Here is a 17521-nt window from a genome sequence, read left to right on the forward strand (position 1 = left end):
CTGAAAAGAAGCATATGTACTCTTCCTGCCATTCATGCCTGCGCCAATTTGCATTTTTTAATACGGTTCCTCAAACACAGCGTCAGTCAACGACTGATGAAAGAGAAAGGTGTCCCGCCTTTAGAAAAGTGTGTGTCCAGAGACCGCCCATGAAACAGGCCTTGTTCCTCCCTTCATGATTAGTTGATGATTCATCAGAGTGAGTCAGACGCCATTTCCAGGTCTTTGTGTTAGTTTATAGCATTTTTTACGGGTACTTAATAAGATTAGCTGCAATGATAGGAACAAGGCAAGGCCTCAGAGTTCGCCCCTTCACACATTTCATTTTACAGTGTGGTGAAATGAGTAAAAGTCCAGATATGAAGTGTTAATGGTTACTATGCCCACAACGAGTTACTCATTCTAAAAAATCTGATCAGGATCAGATCTGAAAAACACTCTTGTGTAAAATTCAAAGTAGATGACAATCAAACATAAACCAGCTTTTATTATCTTCTTATAACACCTTACCCGAGTCTGCAGGAGCTTCAATGAACTTGAAGAGCATTTCTTTAGATAACAGGTTAATCTGCATTGGCTAAAAATGTTTGCTTAAAGTAAACAGGAATATTTAGCTGCCAGAAGAAAGTGGATTTCTGCACATTAATTGTATTTCCAAAGTTAACAATCCACATAGTCAGATTGGGCTGCGTCTTATTTGCACCCTAGAGTTTGATTCTAATTTGCATTAACAAGAAATATCCCCATTGTATGCTGCACTCAGTAACAACAGATTCTTTTCTAGCCTCTCCAACAATGAGGTGCCGGGAATGTTCCCAGCTGCAATGAGTTACAATGAGTAGAAAGAGTGCTGCTAATGTTAGCTAAACAAAACCCATGTGGAGTTTATAGGGCTGTGATGAGCTCTGGTCAGCATTCTTACATTTTTGCTCACATACGAGGGAAAAAAAGGATTTGTTGTTCGGAGTATACTGTAACCAAATTGTGGTTGTGGGTCGAGCCTGCCGATCGGGTGCTCTCACGCAACTGGCACAGCATACAGGAAATGCAGGAGAGCTCACTGAAGCAAAGGGTGGAGTTTGCATCAGGAAAATGAAAAGAGTCAGGTGAGTTGTAAAACCCTGAAAACGACACCGTCTAATTTCCTGCGATTGTCTAAACTCTGGCACTATGCGTCCTATTCTCTACGCAAACCCCATCCATCATGGCACAAGCATGCTTTTTTCCATTCTGCTGAGCCACAGGAATGAGTGTGTGCGAGTGTGTGTGTGTGAGTGAGTGGTAGACACCAACTGCTTTTAAAAAAGAAAAATCTTTCAGTTGTGAACACATTTACACAACTGTAAAAATAGCAGAGGTGTTCTGCTCACAAGGTGACACAGATCTTAAACTAATCAGCATGTCCAATCATTTCACCAAAGTAAAACAAACTGTAACTGATGAGGAGCCATGTAAAGAAGGGAAAACTTGGCCGCTAATCCCATTTCCTCAGTCCTAATAAACAAGAGTAAAGGAAGAACATCTGAAAAGCATCAGATGTATTCACAGTTGAAAGAGCTCCCTCACAAACTCAGAGCCCTGTTTAGATTGTAATAGTGGAACTGCTCCAAACATCACATTCCATTTATATTAATTTCAGAGTAAATTAGTCTTTTGCGGAACTGGAAACTGAATAATTGTTACACAATCAACCAGATGGGGAGGGGATGGTTGAGGCTACGATGCACCCAACCTCGCCCCCTCCATCAATTGGCTGGTCTGGGCAGAAAGAGCAAGAAAAAGAGAGTGAGAAAGAGAGTCTGGAGTCCCACCATCTTAGAGTGATTTACCCAGCCAGTCCATGTGCGAGTGAGTCATCGAGGGCTTTGCTGGCCCTGAAGGCTCTATGGAAACTATAATTATATAAACTCTACACACACACAGCAGCCTGCTAAAACCTCTGCTTGGTACCAAGTTCTGGTCCGCTGAGGTCCAAGACCAGCTCTCTCGTTAACCGAGCACCAATAAAGCCAACAGAGACGGCTCCATACAGCAGCCATTCAGCTCACTTACAGGCCTCCCACAGCTGTTTGTCATTACAAAGTACTCTGTTAGGGGCCAAGAAAACCAGCAGTCAACAAACCAGAGAGCCACACAACCAGGAACAATACAGGATATTATCGAGCATCAGGATAACAAACACTCACACAATGACTTGATTGTGGTGAATTTGCATTTTCCAGATAACTGAGAATCCTCAGTGACTTGAAAAGTGCAAATGTAGAGCCTGATTAAAAACATTATAATGTAAGAAAAAACAGACGCAATGTGGCAATATATACAAATACATATTTCTGTTCCATCTGTGGTGAAATAGAAAAGGTTTTTATCCCAACAAAATATACATTAAAGGAATAGCCTTAAAAAGATTTAAGCATATTTTGATGATAAGATAACATCAAAAATGTAATTATTGTGGCCAGGTGCCAAAAATGTAATCATGAAAAATAATCAGTAACAATTCTTCCATTACAGCCCCATTCATAAATATTCACATCTCTCTTCAAATACAGTTGGGTGTTTATGTACTTCTGAACAGATCCTTTTTACAGGTTAGTGTTTTCAATATTGTGATGCGTGGAGTGTTCTCATTTACATCACTGCTGGAAAAACACCCAGAATCACGGGCTCTTCAGTGAGCTCTTATCTGCCCTGGCAGGACTCTGAATGTGACACACAATTGTCTGCTGTCACATAATACAAGCTGAGATCATCATACGGGAACACCGGGTTTCCCCCTCGAGGCAGCTACAAGAACAGAGGAGACGTGAGATCAAACGGCATGAGGGAAGACGTTCAGCAGCACGATGAAATCTTCTGCTGGTTCAAAGCCTGTCTCTGGCCTCGGGGAGCGGGACGCATGACGCTGAGCTTAAGAGTTTTATTTCGTTCCACATTTACACCTGAGAGGGTGCTAGTAACAATAAGACGGATTAGAGAAAAATAGAAATTTTTCCCAGCAGACATTTTGATTGATGTCATTCTGGTGTAATTAATAACATTAATGAAGGCAGTCCCAGGCTCTGGGCATTGTGCATGTTGTCTCACTGGCATGACTTACAGGGACACTTTCTGGGAGTTAATCCATTGTTCATTGAATTAGTTCCACTTAAGCTTTTCTGATATGACAAGTGAAAATGTCTGCCTTCATAAAAAGGTCTATTGGTGCAATAATTATTAAAGATAAAAGGATAGAATATGTTTCCTAATGGCAGCTGGCATTGTTTTATGGTGATGCAGTCAATTGGATGAATTGTTCAGAATCTTACGAAAGTGAGTGTTAAAATAAATGTGTGAATGTGGGTGTTGGACATTTAATAATGAAATCAGGATTAACAGGAACAGCCTGGTAAAGATTGTTGTTTTCATTCTACTCACTCGTACCTATTAAAAAGCATGTTACATTCAACACAAGTCTGCATGATTAGGTTTCTAGAGGTTTAAAGGAAGGTTCATACAGTTCAAAGTGCCATAATGGCGACTAATGCTAAAACATACTTGTATCTTATCTGCAGAATGTATTCATTATTTAAGAACTATTTTGACAATTAAGTCATCTTTTTTCTTGGGAAGGGGGGGTAAATAATCACTGGTTACAGCTTCTAAAATGCTAAAAGTCGTGCTGCCTTTTTGTGATAGTAAATGATATCTCTTAAGGTTTTGGACTGTTGGACAAAACAAGAAAATCTGAAGACGTCATCTTGGAGTTAAAAAAAAAAAATGGTGATACAAATGTTTCACTACTCCCTGACATTTTAGACACCATTGATTATTCATAGAGAGTAATGGTTAGACAAAGCTCTAGTTTCTGGATGCTCAAGATTGTTTTGTAATGCAGAGCCTGAGATTCTCAAGTACTTTGACAGCTTCAAATGCCGTCAGATGTACTGTCCCAATTGAATAAGAAATAAGAGAAAGAATTATGCTGAATCTGTTGCCACCATCAGACTCATGAAAGAAACAGACGAGGCATTTAAAAGTCTTGACAGCACGGTCAGAAGTTCAGTGCAGGCTTGCTCTTGTCCATTTTAGGAAAAGCCTTTGAAGGCAAACATTTTATCTCAACAAACCTCACAGGAGCAGCTTGAATGGCTCCTGCTGTTATCCTCAACATGGCCCTATACCAGTACAGATGTATAATGTGTCACCTAGCAACGTATTTAAAGTTTCCCCAAGTTAAATACAGAAGTACTCGGCTAATCCCAACATAAGACCACTTCTTATTACGTCTAGCTCTGCCACCGCTTCCTTCATTTGACTTCCCCTTCTTCCTCACCAGACAAAGGTTGGCAGATTATTCACATTCTTTGGTTGCTTAGTGTGTGAGTTTGGTTTCTTTTGTGATATAAATGTCAGTGGATACTGTGTAGTTCTGCGATGAAAAAAAAAGGTATTGCACAAGGCAAATTAAGTCATGAGATATATAGTAATAAATACAATCTCAGAATAAAGCTTTTATCTAAATACGCCTTTAAGAGTAAATGTAGATTATTGGATAATAAACACTTGAAGACAATCGTGTGGGATGGTGAGCAACAACATATTCTATAGAAAGCAAATATTCCAAAGAAAGGAAATGGGAGTGTGCGGTGAGATAAGTGCACTTCCTGCTGTGTTCTCTGATAGTCTCTTTGAATACAGAACAAGAAGATGTACAGTGACGCTATAAGACTGATGAGTTAGCTGCGTCTGGACACGTTAGAAAAACATTGTGTCTACCACAGCATTTATTTAACAGTTTTTTTTAAAACCATTGTTTTTTTAAATGAAGCGCTGCAACAAATGTCTGAGAGCTGCATGTACCTGCAGCCACACCCTGAACCACACTGTGCAGAAGGGTGGGGCAGACTAAAGGTAAATCCCTTCTCTTATTCAAAGTGTGTCAGATGCAGAAAAGGGTTTGGCTGTTTACTTTCAATCCCTACCGTTGAGTATGATCCTTATCAGAGAGACTTCAACACAAAGGAGCAGTTCAAAGTGTAATAACTTAATAAGGAAATAGGCGGTCACTTTTGATTTGAGACAGCGTGTAGCAGAATATTATTAATATGTAGCACAGATATCACCATTCATTTAGTTAGCAGCACTGCAGCTAATGATTATGTTTTAATTCTTGAATAAATGTTAAAAAATATAGAAATGTAGTGCCATTGTTTTCCAAGTGGAATTGTTCAAATAGATTTTTGGTTAAATATCAAAAAGCACTAAAATAAATCAGCAAATGTTTATTTTTAAGAAACCAGAAGACGTAAACATTTGGCATTTTCTATTAAAAAGGTGGTTTCATTGATTGTCTAAATAGTTTTCAAACTACTTGTCTAACTATAGTTCACATATAGGCATACATTTTTTGTCAAATATAACAAAAAAAAGAAGAGTGACATGAACTCTCCATGTGTAGTTAACGATGTGCTCATTTGCCTGGGTGGAGCGCTAACAGAGAACCAGTCCTGCCAGTGACACCGAGGAGCCAGTTTACCCTCCAGGCTCCTGTTTCACAGCCAGCAGCACAGCTGGAGGTTAGCCTGGGTACGAGGCGACAGCCGGAAGCAATATTTAAGTAGCAAAAGGAAAGAGGAGTTAACAAGGTCTTGACAAACCTGTGAACATAGTTCTGTAACTCATGCTGTGGTTCAGAGCTCAGTGTTTTGCTCACATATCATTTGGTTTTTCATTTACCTGGCACCAAGCTTCAGACTTCATTTTACAGCACAGCATTCCTCCCACACCTGCTTTTACCAAGTTATGTGTATTTTCCATCTACACTACAGTGTTGAATTTTGTACAGGCCATGGAAAGCTTTTGTGAGATTGTTTGGCATTCTGGCCCAACAGCTTGGGGTTAAGCCTCAGGGGAGGACAGCATGTGTCCCCCGGTAGAGGTTCTGCATAAAAGGAAGTGTGTGTGGAGTAGCGGAGTCATGCCTTTGGGCTAAACAGGTGTGTCCAGTCAACTGAACAGCAAACTGCAACACCTGTTCCTGATTTTCTGTCAAACATGAGAGCAATAACCAAACACACCAACAAAAAGTCAACATATTGTGAGTGTTTGTTGTGCTGCCTTCTGCTGCTGTCTCCACCTGAATCTCAGCAGCCGGTCAAAGCAGCTCCTCAGACAGTGGGTATTTATAAACCTCACTTCCCGTTACAGTGAGTCTACAGTCAGCCCATTCCAGAGGCCAGGAAAAAACCCTCTGAGTCACCACAGTCCCATGACCAAGCCAAGACTTTCAGAGTGCTATGGCAACCAAACACTAAACAAACTGTATAACAGATAAAGCCGGCACAGGCTGGATTGAGAGATCCCTTTCCACCACACATGCGTCAAAACGAAATGCTTCCACTAGAAACAATAATGCAGCAGAAGTTGTCTGTGCTTCTCTTTCCAAGTCGCTGGAGAATTACATTGACATTTGGGATTTTATGGAAGTGAATAGAAAATGTCATAATACTGCTCTCTCAACACTCAGTATACAGACAGCCTTTTATTGAGTGCACATCATCATCCAGTTTGTGCAAATGTGACACCACAGATTGAGGAACTTGGGACAGGGACACAACAATGAAGGTAATCGCCCATGGCACAAAGGAGCATCATCACATTCCCTGCTGATCTTTTACATTTGTTTTCCTCATTCAACACTTAGCACTGAGCCACACCCATTGAGTTTTGTTTACATTACCAAGGACATGCTTAACAGGTTACTTTCAATAATAATAATATCACCTCAGTGAGGAGAACACAATGGCACTAATTGGGCCAATCACTCCCTGTAGATTCACTGTTAAAACACAGAAGATATGACTTGTCGAAATCTTTTTCAACAAGTCAATGTCTCTTTTTAAAAAGGCATGTGTTGAATCTCTTTATTCTGTCACTACAGGGAATCTCTGGGCTACAAAAGTGGAGCACATGCAGTCAGATGTACTGTTGGAGTGGTAATACTTTTATTTTCTCAGAGTCCTCTTACCCAAGGACTTTGCCAAGACCGTGACACATTCTTTAACAGACTATTGCCTGAGGCCTACGGCAGCAGTCTGATCTGTAGATATTCACCCAAGTAGCTGAATCAAAGTGGGGGAAAACAGTAAACACAGACAACAAACCTGCTGCTAACACCACACCTCAGGCCAGGGGCGAGGTACAGAAGAAGTGAAAGTAGGAATGATATAATTGCATGCTCTTAATGCTACAACACCAGAAGTAAATAATTTGCTACCTGCCATACAAGTGCCAGTTCACTTTTATGTGACTTGCATGTGACATTTGCTTAGTTAAGATATTAACTCAAAGCATGGAAGTTACCTTAAGACTTCTGTGGCACTACAATTGTTTGGTTATTATTCTTATTCTTTTTACCACTGCCAGCGAGGCTTCATTTTCTATATCTGTTTGTCAGTAGGATTTCGAGAACAAAACTCAGTTTTCTTGGTGGAAGGGAGTAGCATGGGCCAAAGAAGATAACCAAATCATTTTGGAGCAGATCCAAATAATGGGGCGTCTTCACAAATTATTTTTGACTTATGGTCTTGACAGAGTCTGCGTTCCAAGTTTCTATTTTCAAATATGTCACTAGTCCACACGTTTCTGGATCCACTGCGAACTGTGAACACCTGGCATCGTGCTAACAATACAAGTCCATTCAAAGTACAACAGATGTTCATTCTTAGCTTCTGTCTATAGTGCTAATATTGTGAAACGTTATCACATGCTGTAGAGCTTTGCAGCCCAGTTGTCTCACACACTGTAATGAAATACATTCTGTCATTAGGTCAGTAATTGTACCTTCACAGGTTGTGTGTTAAAGGTGTAGCCCGTTTGGCTGGAGGTGTGTCATTTTAACATCCACTGGTCCTAAATGCAACACAACTGACAAGTCCTACCAAGTAATCAACCTGGAATGTATTCTACGATGCCAATGTTATGTTTAGCTGCGCACTCTTGACTGCATTCCTGCTAGAAAATGTGGGTGCTGCACCACCTCAGTTTGTAAAGACAGGGCGTAACAGCACAAAAAGGTAAAATTAAAACATTCAGATCAACATCAATCACTGTGACTGCAGTAACCACTACGATGAAATCTTTTGGACACATCAGAAAACTCTATGCTGAAATGTTGATGGCTCAGGAACATTAAGAATAATGCTTATTCAAAACAAAGGAACTCAAATGCAAGAAGAAACCTGCACCGACTGATGTGCCAGAGCATGTAGGAACAGTATGCATTTCAGTAAAAACAATACCACCACAAATCATCATCTTCCTATTGTGCCTTTATCTGATTCTTCATTTTTTTTACCTGCCTATAATGTGAAACCATTCTTCTTATGCATCAGTGAGACGGGAACAAGACCAGGTTACTTGATCAGTTTCCCAAAAGGCAGGGAATTCCCCCGCAATGAAACCAAACAGCAATTAAATGTCATAGATACTGCAACACAACTCAAAAGTTTTTGATGTTTCTGCTGACTTTGAAGTACAACTGAATGAACGTATTATTATAACTTTATTAGAAAACAACATCGTAAGTGTGCCGTTTGCCTATAATATATATGATATTGTACAATAAATGTGATAACTGTGGCCACAACCACTTTGTGACATAACTCTTGTAACAAAGCCACTCCCTTTTAAGCCCCGCCCCCAGATGCTCCTCCTACCTGGCTTTGAGGTCCCTGTGCTCCTCCCTGATCTTGCTGAGCTCCAGCTGCATGCGTGCTCGCTCCTTGGCCACCTGGTCCAGGGTCTTGCGGGCGTCGGCCAGCTCCGCCTCGTAGGCCCCCTTGATGCCCGACACCTCGCGGGTCACACAGGAATCCGACTCAGTGATGCGCATTCGCAGACCGGCGTTCTCCGACTCCAGCGAGCGCACCTTGTCGATGTAGACGGCCAGCCGGTCATTGAGGTTGATCATGTCCTCCTTCTCCTGCAGCCTGGTGATGCGGGTCGGGGAGGAGGCACCCCGGCTGGTGCGTTTCTGGCTTGGGGTTTCCATGGTGATAATGGCTCAACAAGAGGTGCAGAGGTGTGAGTCACTGGCTGTGGGGGAGGAAGGGGAGAGGAAGAAGAGTTAATGAAAAACTATCTGAGCTACCTTCACTAGGAACGCATTGGACAAAAATCCTGTGTTGAATCACACATTAAACTTTAAAGGAGTGTATGGGGAAGAAATGTTCCAGTTTGCGTATCCCTGATCCTTTCTGGGCAGCCTGCCTCCCCGCTGGCTCTACTCACAGATCTGCATGATTTTGTATTCCAGCATCATTTTTCCACATCTATAAAACGTCATTGAATACCAACCCTCCTCTGTACTTCAAGTGTGGTGGGTTAAAAGTAATTTGCAAAGGCAGAGCTTGTTCACACAGATGCGATTTGTTTTCCTTGGTTCTTGTTTTCTAACACTTCCGATTTTTTGGATACAAAAAGCCCTTTTATCTCACAGGAGCTGAGGTTTTCCTGCTTTTAGTGCTCCTGATAACGTGCCTTATGTGACTGTTATTTCCACTGCAAAGAGTAACACACTGTCATAACATATGCCTCATGTTCTCTCCAGTTCCATTACATTGTTGTAGGAGCAGTTATGCAACTTTATGCAGCTCCTGAGTAAACATACATTTCCCACGAACATCAACTCGTAGCTTCGGCTCACTCACAAGGCAAATAAAACTATTTTAATTACTCTTATAATACGCATCCGTAGCCAGGAATGCTTAACAAATTAAAACATGGCCCTCCTTTTCTGCTCTCCATGGACCTTTGGGTAAAATGGAGGCAATAAAACATAAAAAATAAGCTTTTAATTACTTTCCCAGCATTATCCAGTGATATTATCGCCCACAACTACCAGCACCCATCAAAATAGCAAAGTGTTGACTCATACTATCAACAAATGCTACAAGATGTCCTGATAAGGACATACATCTGCTTCAGATGTAACTTACAGAAGAAGAATGAATTAAAACACATGGGGTTATTTTTGAAAAAGAATGGGGAAAATGTAAAATGATCCTTTAATGAAACCTTTAATAAACTATGCTTCCAACATGGCAACTGTAAGAACACTAACTCTGAATTACTGAATTGAGAAAGGACTTAGTTCATACGAATCAGAAAAGCCCTGCAATTAGGGATAAGGACTTCAACAATATTAATACATGTTTAAGTATGGTAAGCCTCTGTGGCTCAACAGGTGTGACTTTCAAACTCATCTTATTTCTCAGCAGCTAACCACTCACAACCAACAGCACTTTTTCACTTAACAGCGTGAAAACCTACTTCAAATTGGTTTAGCAGTGGGTGTATTTTGCCATCCATCTATCCACCGGCCATTACCTAAAGTGCGCACAAGGACATTCACAGCCATGTGGGTGGAATGGCGCACACATGAATGACGCGGGCACACGCCCACAGGCACCAACCCATACACTCGTAAGTACTCTCTGGACTACATTTGAATAAATGAAGCATCCACTCACGCTCCCAAAATGTGGCAACTGTTAACAGGTGCTGTCTGATGTTCCCCTCTTCTATAATAGCAGTAAAATGAGCTACAACTTTTTTAAGTTACAAAGCTATTCCACACTAACTAAACTTACTTCGAGCTGATTTAAGGTAAACAAGTATATTATTATAAACACACAGCAACACTATTTAACTTTGAAACAAACTAAAAGTCTCACAGGGACACTATCTGATTAAACCTTCTTAACCTCAACTCTGCTGTGTGGAAACCTCTAGACTTCAGCCTGCTGAAGGGACTAAAAGTGAGAGAACAGGATCTTTCTAGAAGTTTATCTGCTGGTTTGAGTGTGTGTGAGCTGCTGTGAGTGTGTGTGCCATACCCCAGAGGTGCGTAGAGAAGAGGATCCGTAGAATAATGCAGTCCTGCTCTCTGCTAATGGGTGTGTGTGCGCCTTTGGCTCGTGCCCTGAACTGTTCTCCTAGCTGTCGCTCACTGCACATGTACCTACTGCCGGAGAGAGGGGAGGGAGCACAAGAGAGCAAGGAGGAGTCAGACGAGACAGAGTGTGTGTGTGCTTATGGTGTGCACACACACACACAAAGCAGCTGCTGAGCTTTATCTCTCCCTGCACGGGCCCTATCTTTCCCTTTCTCATTTCACTCAGGCAGAGCCCTCGCAGATACACTGACCTCAGCGCCTGCTGCAAGTAGTCTGTCTATAAATCGCAGCGACAGGGATGATACTGAACAGCTCCCAGGTGGGTAAAAGTGTGTGAATGTGTGAATGTGCGGATCTCACCCTGCTGCTATGGAGAACACATTATTTGCACTCTTTAGCTTAAAAACAGCTTTGACAGACAGCTCGAAAGTTAATACATGGAGGAAGAAATTCAGTTTCAGTTTTATCAGAAAAAATAATACCGTAAGCAGCCGAGGTGACCTTGGCAAACACAAACTCACATCGCAAAGTAATAAAAAAAGTCCAAAGTGCACGGAAATCCTTCATCACCTTATAGCAGCGTTGTGTTTTTTTTTTATCCATGGCAGAAAAATAACCTCTCGGCAATCTCGTCCACTGAATCCAGGGAGGAAAAGGTCCTCAAATATGTTGTGTCATATTCCCAGTGAGTGAAAGAATAATTCCCACAAGTCATCTTGAATGTCTAAAGGTCTGACACTCAAACCAAGTTGATTCTGGTCTTATATATATTTCCTCGGGGTGGAGTTAATGGAGTCACAGGTCCAATCAAGTTCTGATGCAGGGGGAAAAGACGTTTTCTGTGTGTGTATGAATCTTCTCACCATGGAAATGGAGGTTAGTCTATTTGTGTGTGTGTGTGTGTGTGTGTGTGTGTGTGTGTGTGCTTGTGTGTGTGCTTGTGTGTGTGTGTTTTTAAACAAGGGGCAAGACAGCATCTCTGCTTTTGGGCATGGGGCAGGCCCAGTGGCTCAGGGAGTATGCGGGCTGCAGTGTGGCCTTCCAGTGGAAAGGAGCAGTCAGCCTCTGAAGCTGCCTCTGACTCACACATCCCGACACAAACAGCTCACTTGTTCGGCCCCGCCTCTCTACCTCTCCCCCTTTCTTTTTCCTTCCAGTTTAAGTTTTTTTGTTTCCATGGCAATCACACAAAGACAAGAATGCCAGGCTGGCAGTTTGAGCATCTTTCTTAAAAAAAGCTTTTCTACAACTGTCCAAACATTCTGAGCTCTTCTTGTGCCGTCTGTGTGCACCAATAATAATCAAATCTGCACATCACAAATCCCATCATGATGAAACAGAAATGCTTAGTGATGCAAACAAGATCCCTGCAACAGAAAGGGGCATCAATTGATATGCTTCCCAGATGATTGAACAAGACTGCAATAATTAATTCATGTTTTGTATTTTTAAACCCTCTGCTTATTCGAATTCAAAGACAAGAACGCGTTGCCTTACCACTTGTAATGGTGCTAATTTAACGGCTCACTCTGGGGCTAAAAGAGCAAAAACAAACAAACAAACCCTAAAGGCCATTGTGGCAGCGGGGTGTGGTTAGGGCACCGGCTGCCGGAGGCCAGACAGCTGATCAGGACCAGGTAACTATGCTCTCAATAAGAAGCCTGCTGGTAACCTGGTTCTGGTCTGTCTTGCAGTAGGCTGGTTCCTGGGAGGATTTCCTGGCCACAGAACGGGTCTGATCAGGACGACCTTGCACCGCTATTTTGAGTGGCGTATGCTTATTTTGTAATAAACCAATAATTATTCACGTGCCTCCTTCTGTCCTTTTAACCTGCAAGTGAGCGGATGTGCTCACAGCCATATTATACCATTTTGACCGAGGCTAATAATCATTTTTTAAATCTCTTGATTATACAAAAAAAGACAACAATTCCTCAGAACCCAACAAGATGTCCCCTTCCAAACATATTCAGCTTACAATTAAACTGAGGAAAGCCTCAAATAATCTAGCCGTTTATTAAATAATTGCAATTGTATTTTTTGTTCAATGACTATTCAATTTAGCTGTAGATTTTATACGGTTATGTATTTCTCACAGTTGGATCTCTGCTAATAAAGCTGTCCTACATTCATCGGTTGAAACAGGACAAAAAGGTTTTGAAATAGAATTAAAGAGTTAATAGTTGTATTTGAATGCTGCTTTATGAACCGTTCAAGGTTCATTACCCATGCATTCAAGTCTTTAGCCACCAGACTTGAAGTATGAATCCCAGATCCACTCACTCATCAAGAGGGAAGACAGGAGCAGGCATGACAGACTGATGCAACACGAGACGAGTACTGAACAATGTGCTAGCAGGCAGCTCCCTCCTGACTTGTTGTCTGCCCTCGCAGCATTCCAAGAGGGCAGCAGAATACAAGGCGTGCCTGTTGTGCAATGTAAATGTTTTATTTCTCCATTATGAGCCACTGGCTGGCTGCTCACCTGGGACAAAATGTGCAATGACAAGGAAGGATTTGAGTATGAGAATATTTGGTGTGGGAGGAAACTCTTAAAGATTTTTTTTCAGAAGTATTAGGCTACTATAAACAGTCCACCCATTCCAGTTTAAAACCTAAGGAGCAGCTCTCTTTCCTCCATTATCTCCCTTTCCTGCACAGATGTACAGGATATCTCCGATCTTGATTCGTTTTCAGATAACACAGCTAAAGAAAGATTACTAATTTATAGAATTTAACAGTTAATGTATCATTTGACAATCGACCAGTCGGCTACAGAGAAACACGTTGCTGGTCCTTCAGTGTGCTTTGTACCTCAGCAGCAGCTATAATTATAGAGCAGTCTCTCACTTTGTTATCTCTGCTGTTCAAAGACCTTTGTACTTCACACAATGTGCATTAATCATTCATTAAAAAAAGACAGTTGACATATCAATGTCAAGCGCACAAGAGTCTGCTGGATATAGTTCAAAAATCAAGTTTGCTTTTCAACGTAAAGTTAAATATTAGTTGCATATTCTGTCCATTTCTACACGTATACCATGCAGCATAACATTACAAAAGTGTTGCTTTGTTTGTCTTTGTTTTGCCTACCATGCAAATTATTCACAACATGATCACGCCAACCTTTAGTCTTGTGTAAATGATGTCGTATAATTCTTCATATTGTTCAGGGATAGGAGGACAAAAAACCGCTGAGTACCAACTGTGTTATCTTAATCAGGGATCTTTTTTTCTTGGGTTCGTCCAAACGGATGTAAGCCATCCAAAACTTCATTCCCCAACACGAGGAAGTGGCTATCCCTGAAGGAAATTTAGGAAACAACAATTCTCAACTAGTGTGGCTTTAAAGTGTGTGTGTGTGTGTGTCTCACATCCAGATCCACACCTGCTCCCACCAACATATTTTGTTTTATCTAACATGTATGTCCAATATTATCTGTAATTTGTCAAAATGAACATATCAGTGACAAAACTAAGCAATTCATTTTAGTACTACAATGATATAGTTGTTTTTGATGTTACTTCACTGCTACCTTACTGCATTACTGAGATGAAATACTGTATTTTTACATGTGCTGTATTATTTGTCAGTTAGATTTACTTTCAGATTAAGTTTTTAAAATAAGATCCATTAATTCAATACTGTTTTATTTCGTGATCTTTACTCAAGTCTGTCTTGTATTTATAGAATGGAAAGTAATAGTACAGTAAAATGTTTCCCATCAAGAGCTTTAATATTATATGTGATGCGTTTGGTTTAATATTACTTTTGAATTATGTAAATTTGGGTTTGTGCAAATCTCATCTTCATAAACTGTTGGATATTTTAACCTGCAGAAGAAAACAAATGGTTCTTATAGGAATACAGAACAAGATACATTGTTGTCGATTAAACTACCAAACAGCTTAAAGAGGTTTAATTAAGCACAAAATTAAACACCTGCGGCAGTTAAATCTAACAGACAATTATACAGAATATCAATCGAAAAACATACTTGTACTTTAATCAAGTATTTAAATTGTTGTTAAACTCAATTACAATTGAGAGGTAAACAGTGTAATGCATATATTGTATGCATGCAGTATTATTGCATCAATAATTATAATCAAAACATATCTTTTCTATTTAGCTGAAATGGGTAAATCTGCATAATGGGTACTTTTACTTTTGGTACTTGTAATTTGATGCCAATCCTTTTGTACTTTTACACGACTAACAGTAAGGGCGTTTTACTTGTAACACAAGTATTCTTACACTCTGGTATCCATACGTTTACTGTAATACAAGATATGAGTACTCCTCCCACCTCTGTGTATAAATACTTTTAAAATAGATATGAATACGTCTCCCATGGTTTCCCCCCTGGTTGTCGGTCCCTGTATTGTTTCTGCCATGAATAATGGAGCAGCTGTTTCTCTCTCTGTCGCCCCCTGTCGGCCATGCTGCTGTCTGCCGGTCACTTGCAGTCATTCACACACACAGAGGATACTAAGCGCCCCCCACTGGCTGACACACTGAATGGAAACTTATGCCTGCAAATCGGTCATTGAGTTCACCACCCTGTCTGCTCGTCTCCTTTAAAAACCAATGCCTCAAAACAAAACATATAAGCAACTTCTGGAGATATTTACACTGTGACATTATTGACTTAAGAATCTTACCGTCTCTTTTTGGAAACGCTTTTCTTCGGTGGTTTGAAACACGTCCCGTCCTTTCCGACGTCTATATTGACCTTTCAAAATGTCGTCAGTCGAGTTAATCATGATATCATCCTCTGGGCTGGTTTTTCTTTGAACAAATTGGTGAGGGTGAACTCATGTGAGCCGAACAGGCAGCCAGCAACCAGCAACCACCTGCAAATCAACACACCTGATTAGACTGCCAATCTTCTGCTAATTACAATGCAGCCTGCCGGCGCCACCTGGCGGCCATTACTCACGCTCAACTGGACGGGATTATCAGAGCACGAACACATTAATATATAAATAGCAAATATTAAAGAAAATGAAAATAAATACACAAAAACATATAAAGAAATAAATGTTCTTGTAATTTAACTTTGGTATTACCATTTTATGCAATGTCTTACTTCTACTACACTGCATCCCAAAGGTCCACTTCTTACTCCAGGCCTTCATTTCTGTGACAGCTTTAGCTACTGGGTTAACCATAGGTTAAGCAACAGCAATGTATTAATTCATTCAAATGTTGAAGTCAAAGTAATGAACACATTGATGCATCGCTAATTATAATCCAGTAATATAGGCTGATATATTTATATAATTCTCAAATGGGCCATTCTGCATAATGAGTACATTTTTTTTTAAATACATGGGCCTTTAAGTATCTCAATTATACAGAAATCTTATCAAATTGTACATCACAATTCAGGAACCTGTTATCAATCCACATGGACTCCACTTTGGCAATGATTGTGACCTGAGCTGGATTTCACATAAATTGATAATCCAATTAAACCGGCTTTCCAGGAAAGCACCATACAACTATTCCTCAAGGCAGCTAAACCAGGATGTCTGCCACTATTGAGCTGTACAGATGGGCCAGTTGAAAAGTGCAGTCAGTTTAATTCCCCATGATCCTAAACTCATTCTAAACACAAACAAATAAACACAAATTAAAAAAACAATTCGAGTATGCTGCTGGAGGTCATTTACGGAGCTCTTTTCCAATATGCTTGTCATTATGTAAGAGATGAACATGAATTTTACATGACCCGTGTTACAGAGCTGTAAATGGTTTGTTTACATTCAGAATGTTCATAAATGATGGAACAGGACAGTAGGTCACTTGGAGGTATGAAGATCTCAGAGAAAACAAGGCAAGATAATGTGCTGTGATTGTCTTGACTTTGGTACTACATCTGCACCTGAGTTTGTCATCTGTAACCCCGTAATTATTGCATGATCGAACTAATAATACAAATAATTTGCTGATGCTCTGGTACAAATCTGTATCCTTTTTAAAAATCTATGAAGTAACACATGTGGAATATTTGATGTGAAATACAAAATTCAGAGTTTTATGAAATTGTACTAGTTGTGTAAAGGTACTTAATGACTTTCCATCAAGCATAATACATGTTTGAAAAGGTTTTAAAAGCTTCTCTACTTGGTATGTTATTTGACATAAACACAACTGAATTTAGAAGTGAATTAAAGCGGCTTCATGTGCAATCAGTTGTTGGGGGGTTTATTTCTAGCAAGCCATCCGACTTCACTGACAGCATTTACATAATACAAATGTGACCCAATCAGTATCTTTACAGTGTGACACTGACCCAGTGACTCAATCCTTTGGCAGATAAAAAAAATGCAATATTTCATTGTGTAAAGTAAAAACAATGTCCAAATCAACGGAAACCATAGTCTGCTGATAAAACATGAATGTAAAGATTAAAGCCACAACATAGCACGACTCTTGAGTTCAAAGCTGTCAGTGACGTGTGTGAGATCACCAGCGTACTGGAAGCAGGAGGTGAGGTGAGCCTTACTCATCACTAGGCGTGTCACTGGCTGTACAGCACCAATGTGATTAGAGAGATGGAGGGGGGGAGGAGG

General features: G+C 40.5%; 1 protein-coding gene across 3 annotated transcripts in view; it reads right to left on the bottom strand.

The window, feature by feature from the left end:
- The window catches only part of LOC104941809 (lamin-A-like), a 24346-nt gene extending 8610 nt beyond the window's left edge, over positions 1–15736 (bottom strand). The window contains exons 1-3 of one of the 3 annotated variants that reach the window (XM_010766947.1): positions 15605–15736; positions 10881–11008; positions 8700–9078 (exon numbers count right to left, since the gene is read on the bottom strand). In XM_010766947.1, coding sequence (XP_010765249.1) covers positions 8700–9034 — 335 coding nt within the window. In that variant the 5' untranslated portion in view covers positions 9035–9078; positions 10881–11008; positions 15605–15736. Of the gene's footprint in view, positions 1–8699; positions 9079–10880; positions 11009–11509; positions 11672–15604 lie in introns of those variants that run through there. The other 2 variants (XM_010766948.1, XM_010766946.1) reach the window with 2 other exon arrangements.
- Positions 15737–17521: the final 1785 nt, after the last annotated feature.

Source organism: Notothenia coriiceps, unplaced genomic scaffold, assembly GCF_000735185.1.
Source record: "Notothenia coriiceps isolate Sejong01 unplaced genomic scaffold, NC01 NC01_scaffold00003960, whole genome shotgun sequence".
Taxonomy (NCBI): Eukaryota; Metazoa; Chordata; class Actinopteri; order Perciformes; family Nototheniidae; genus Notothenia; species Notothenia coriiceps.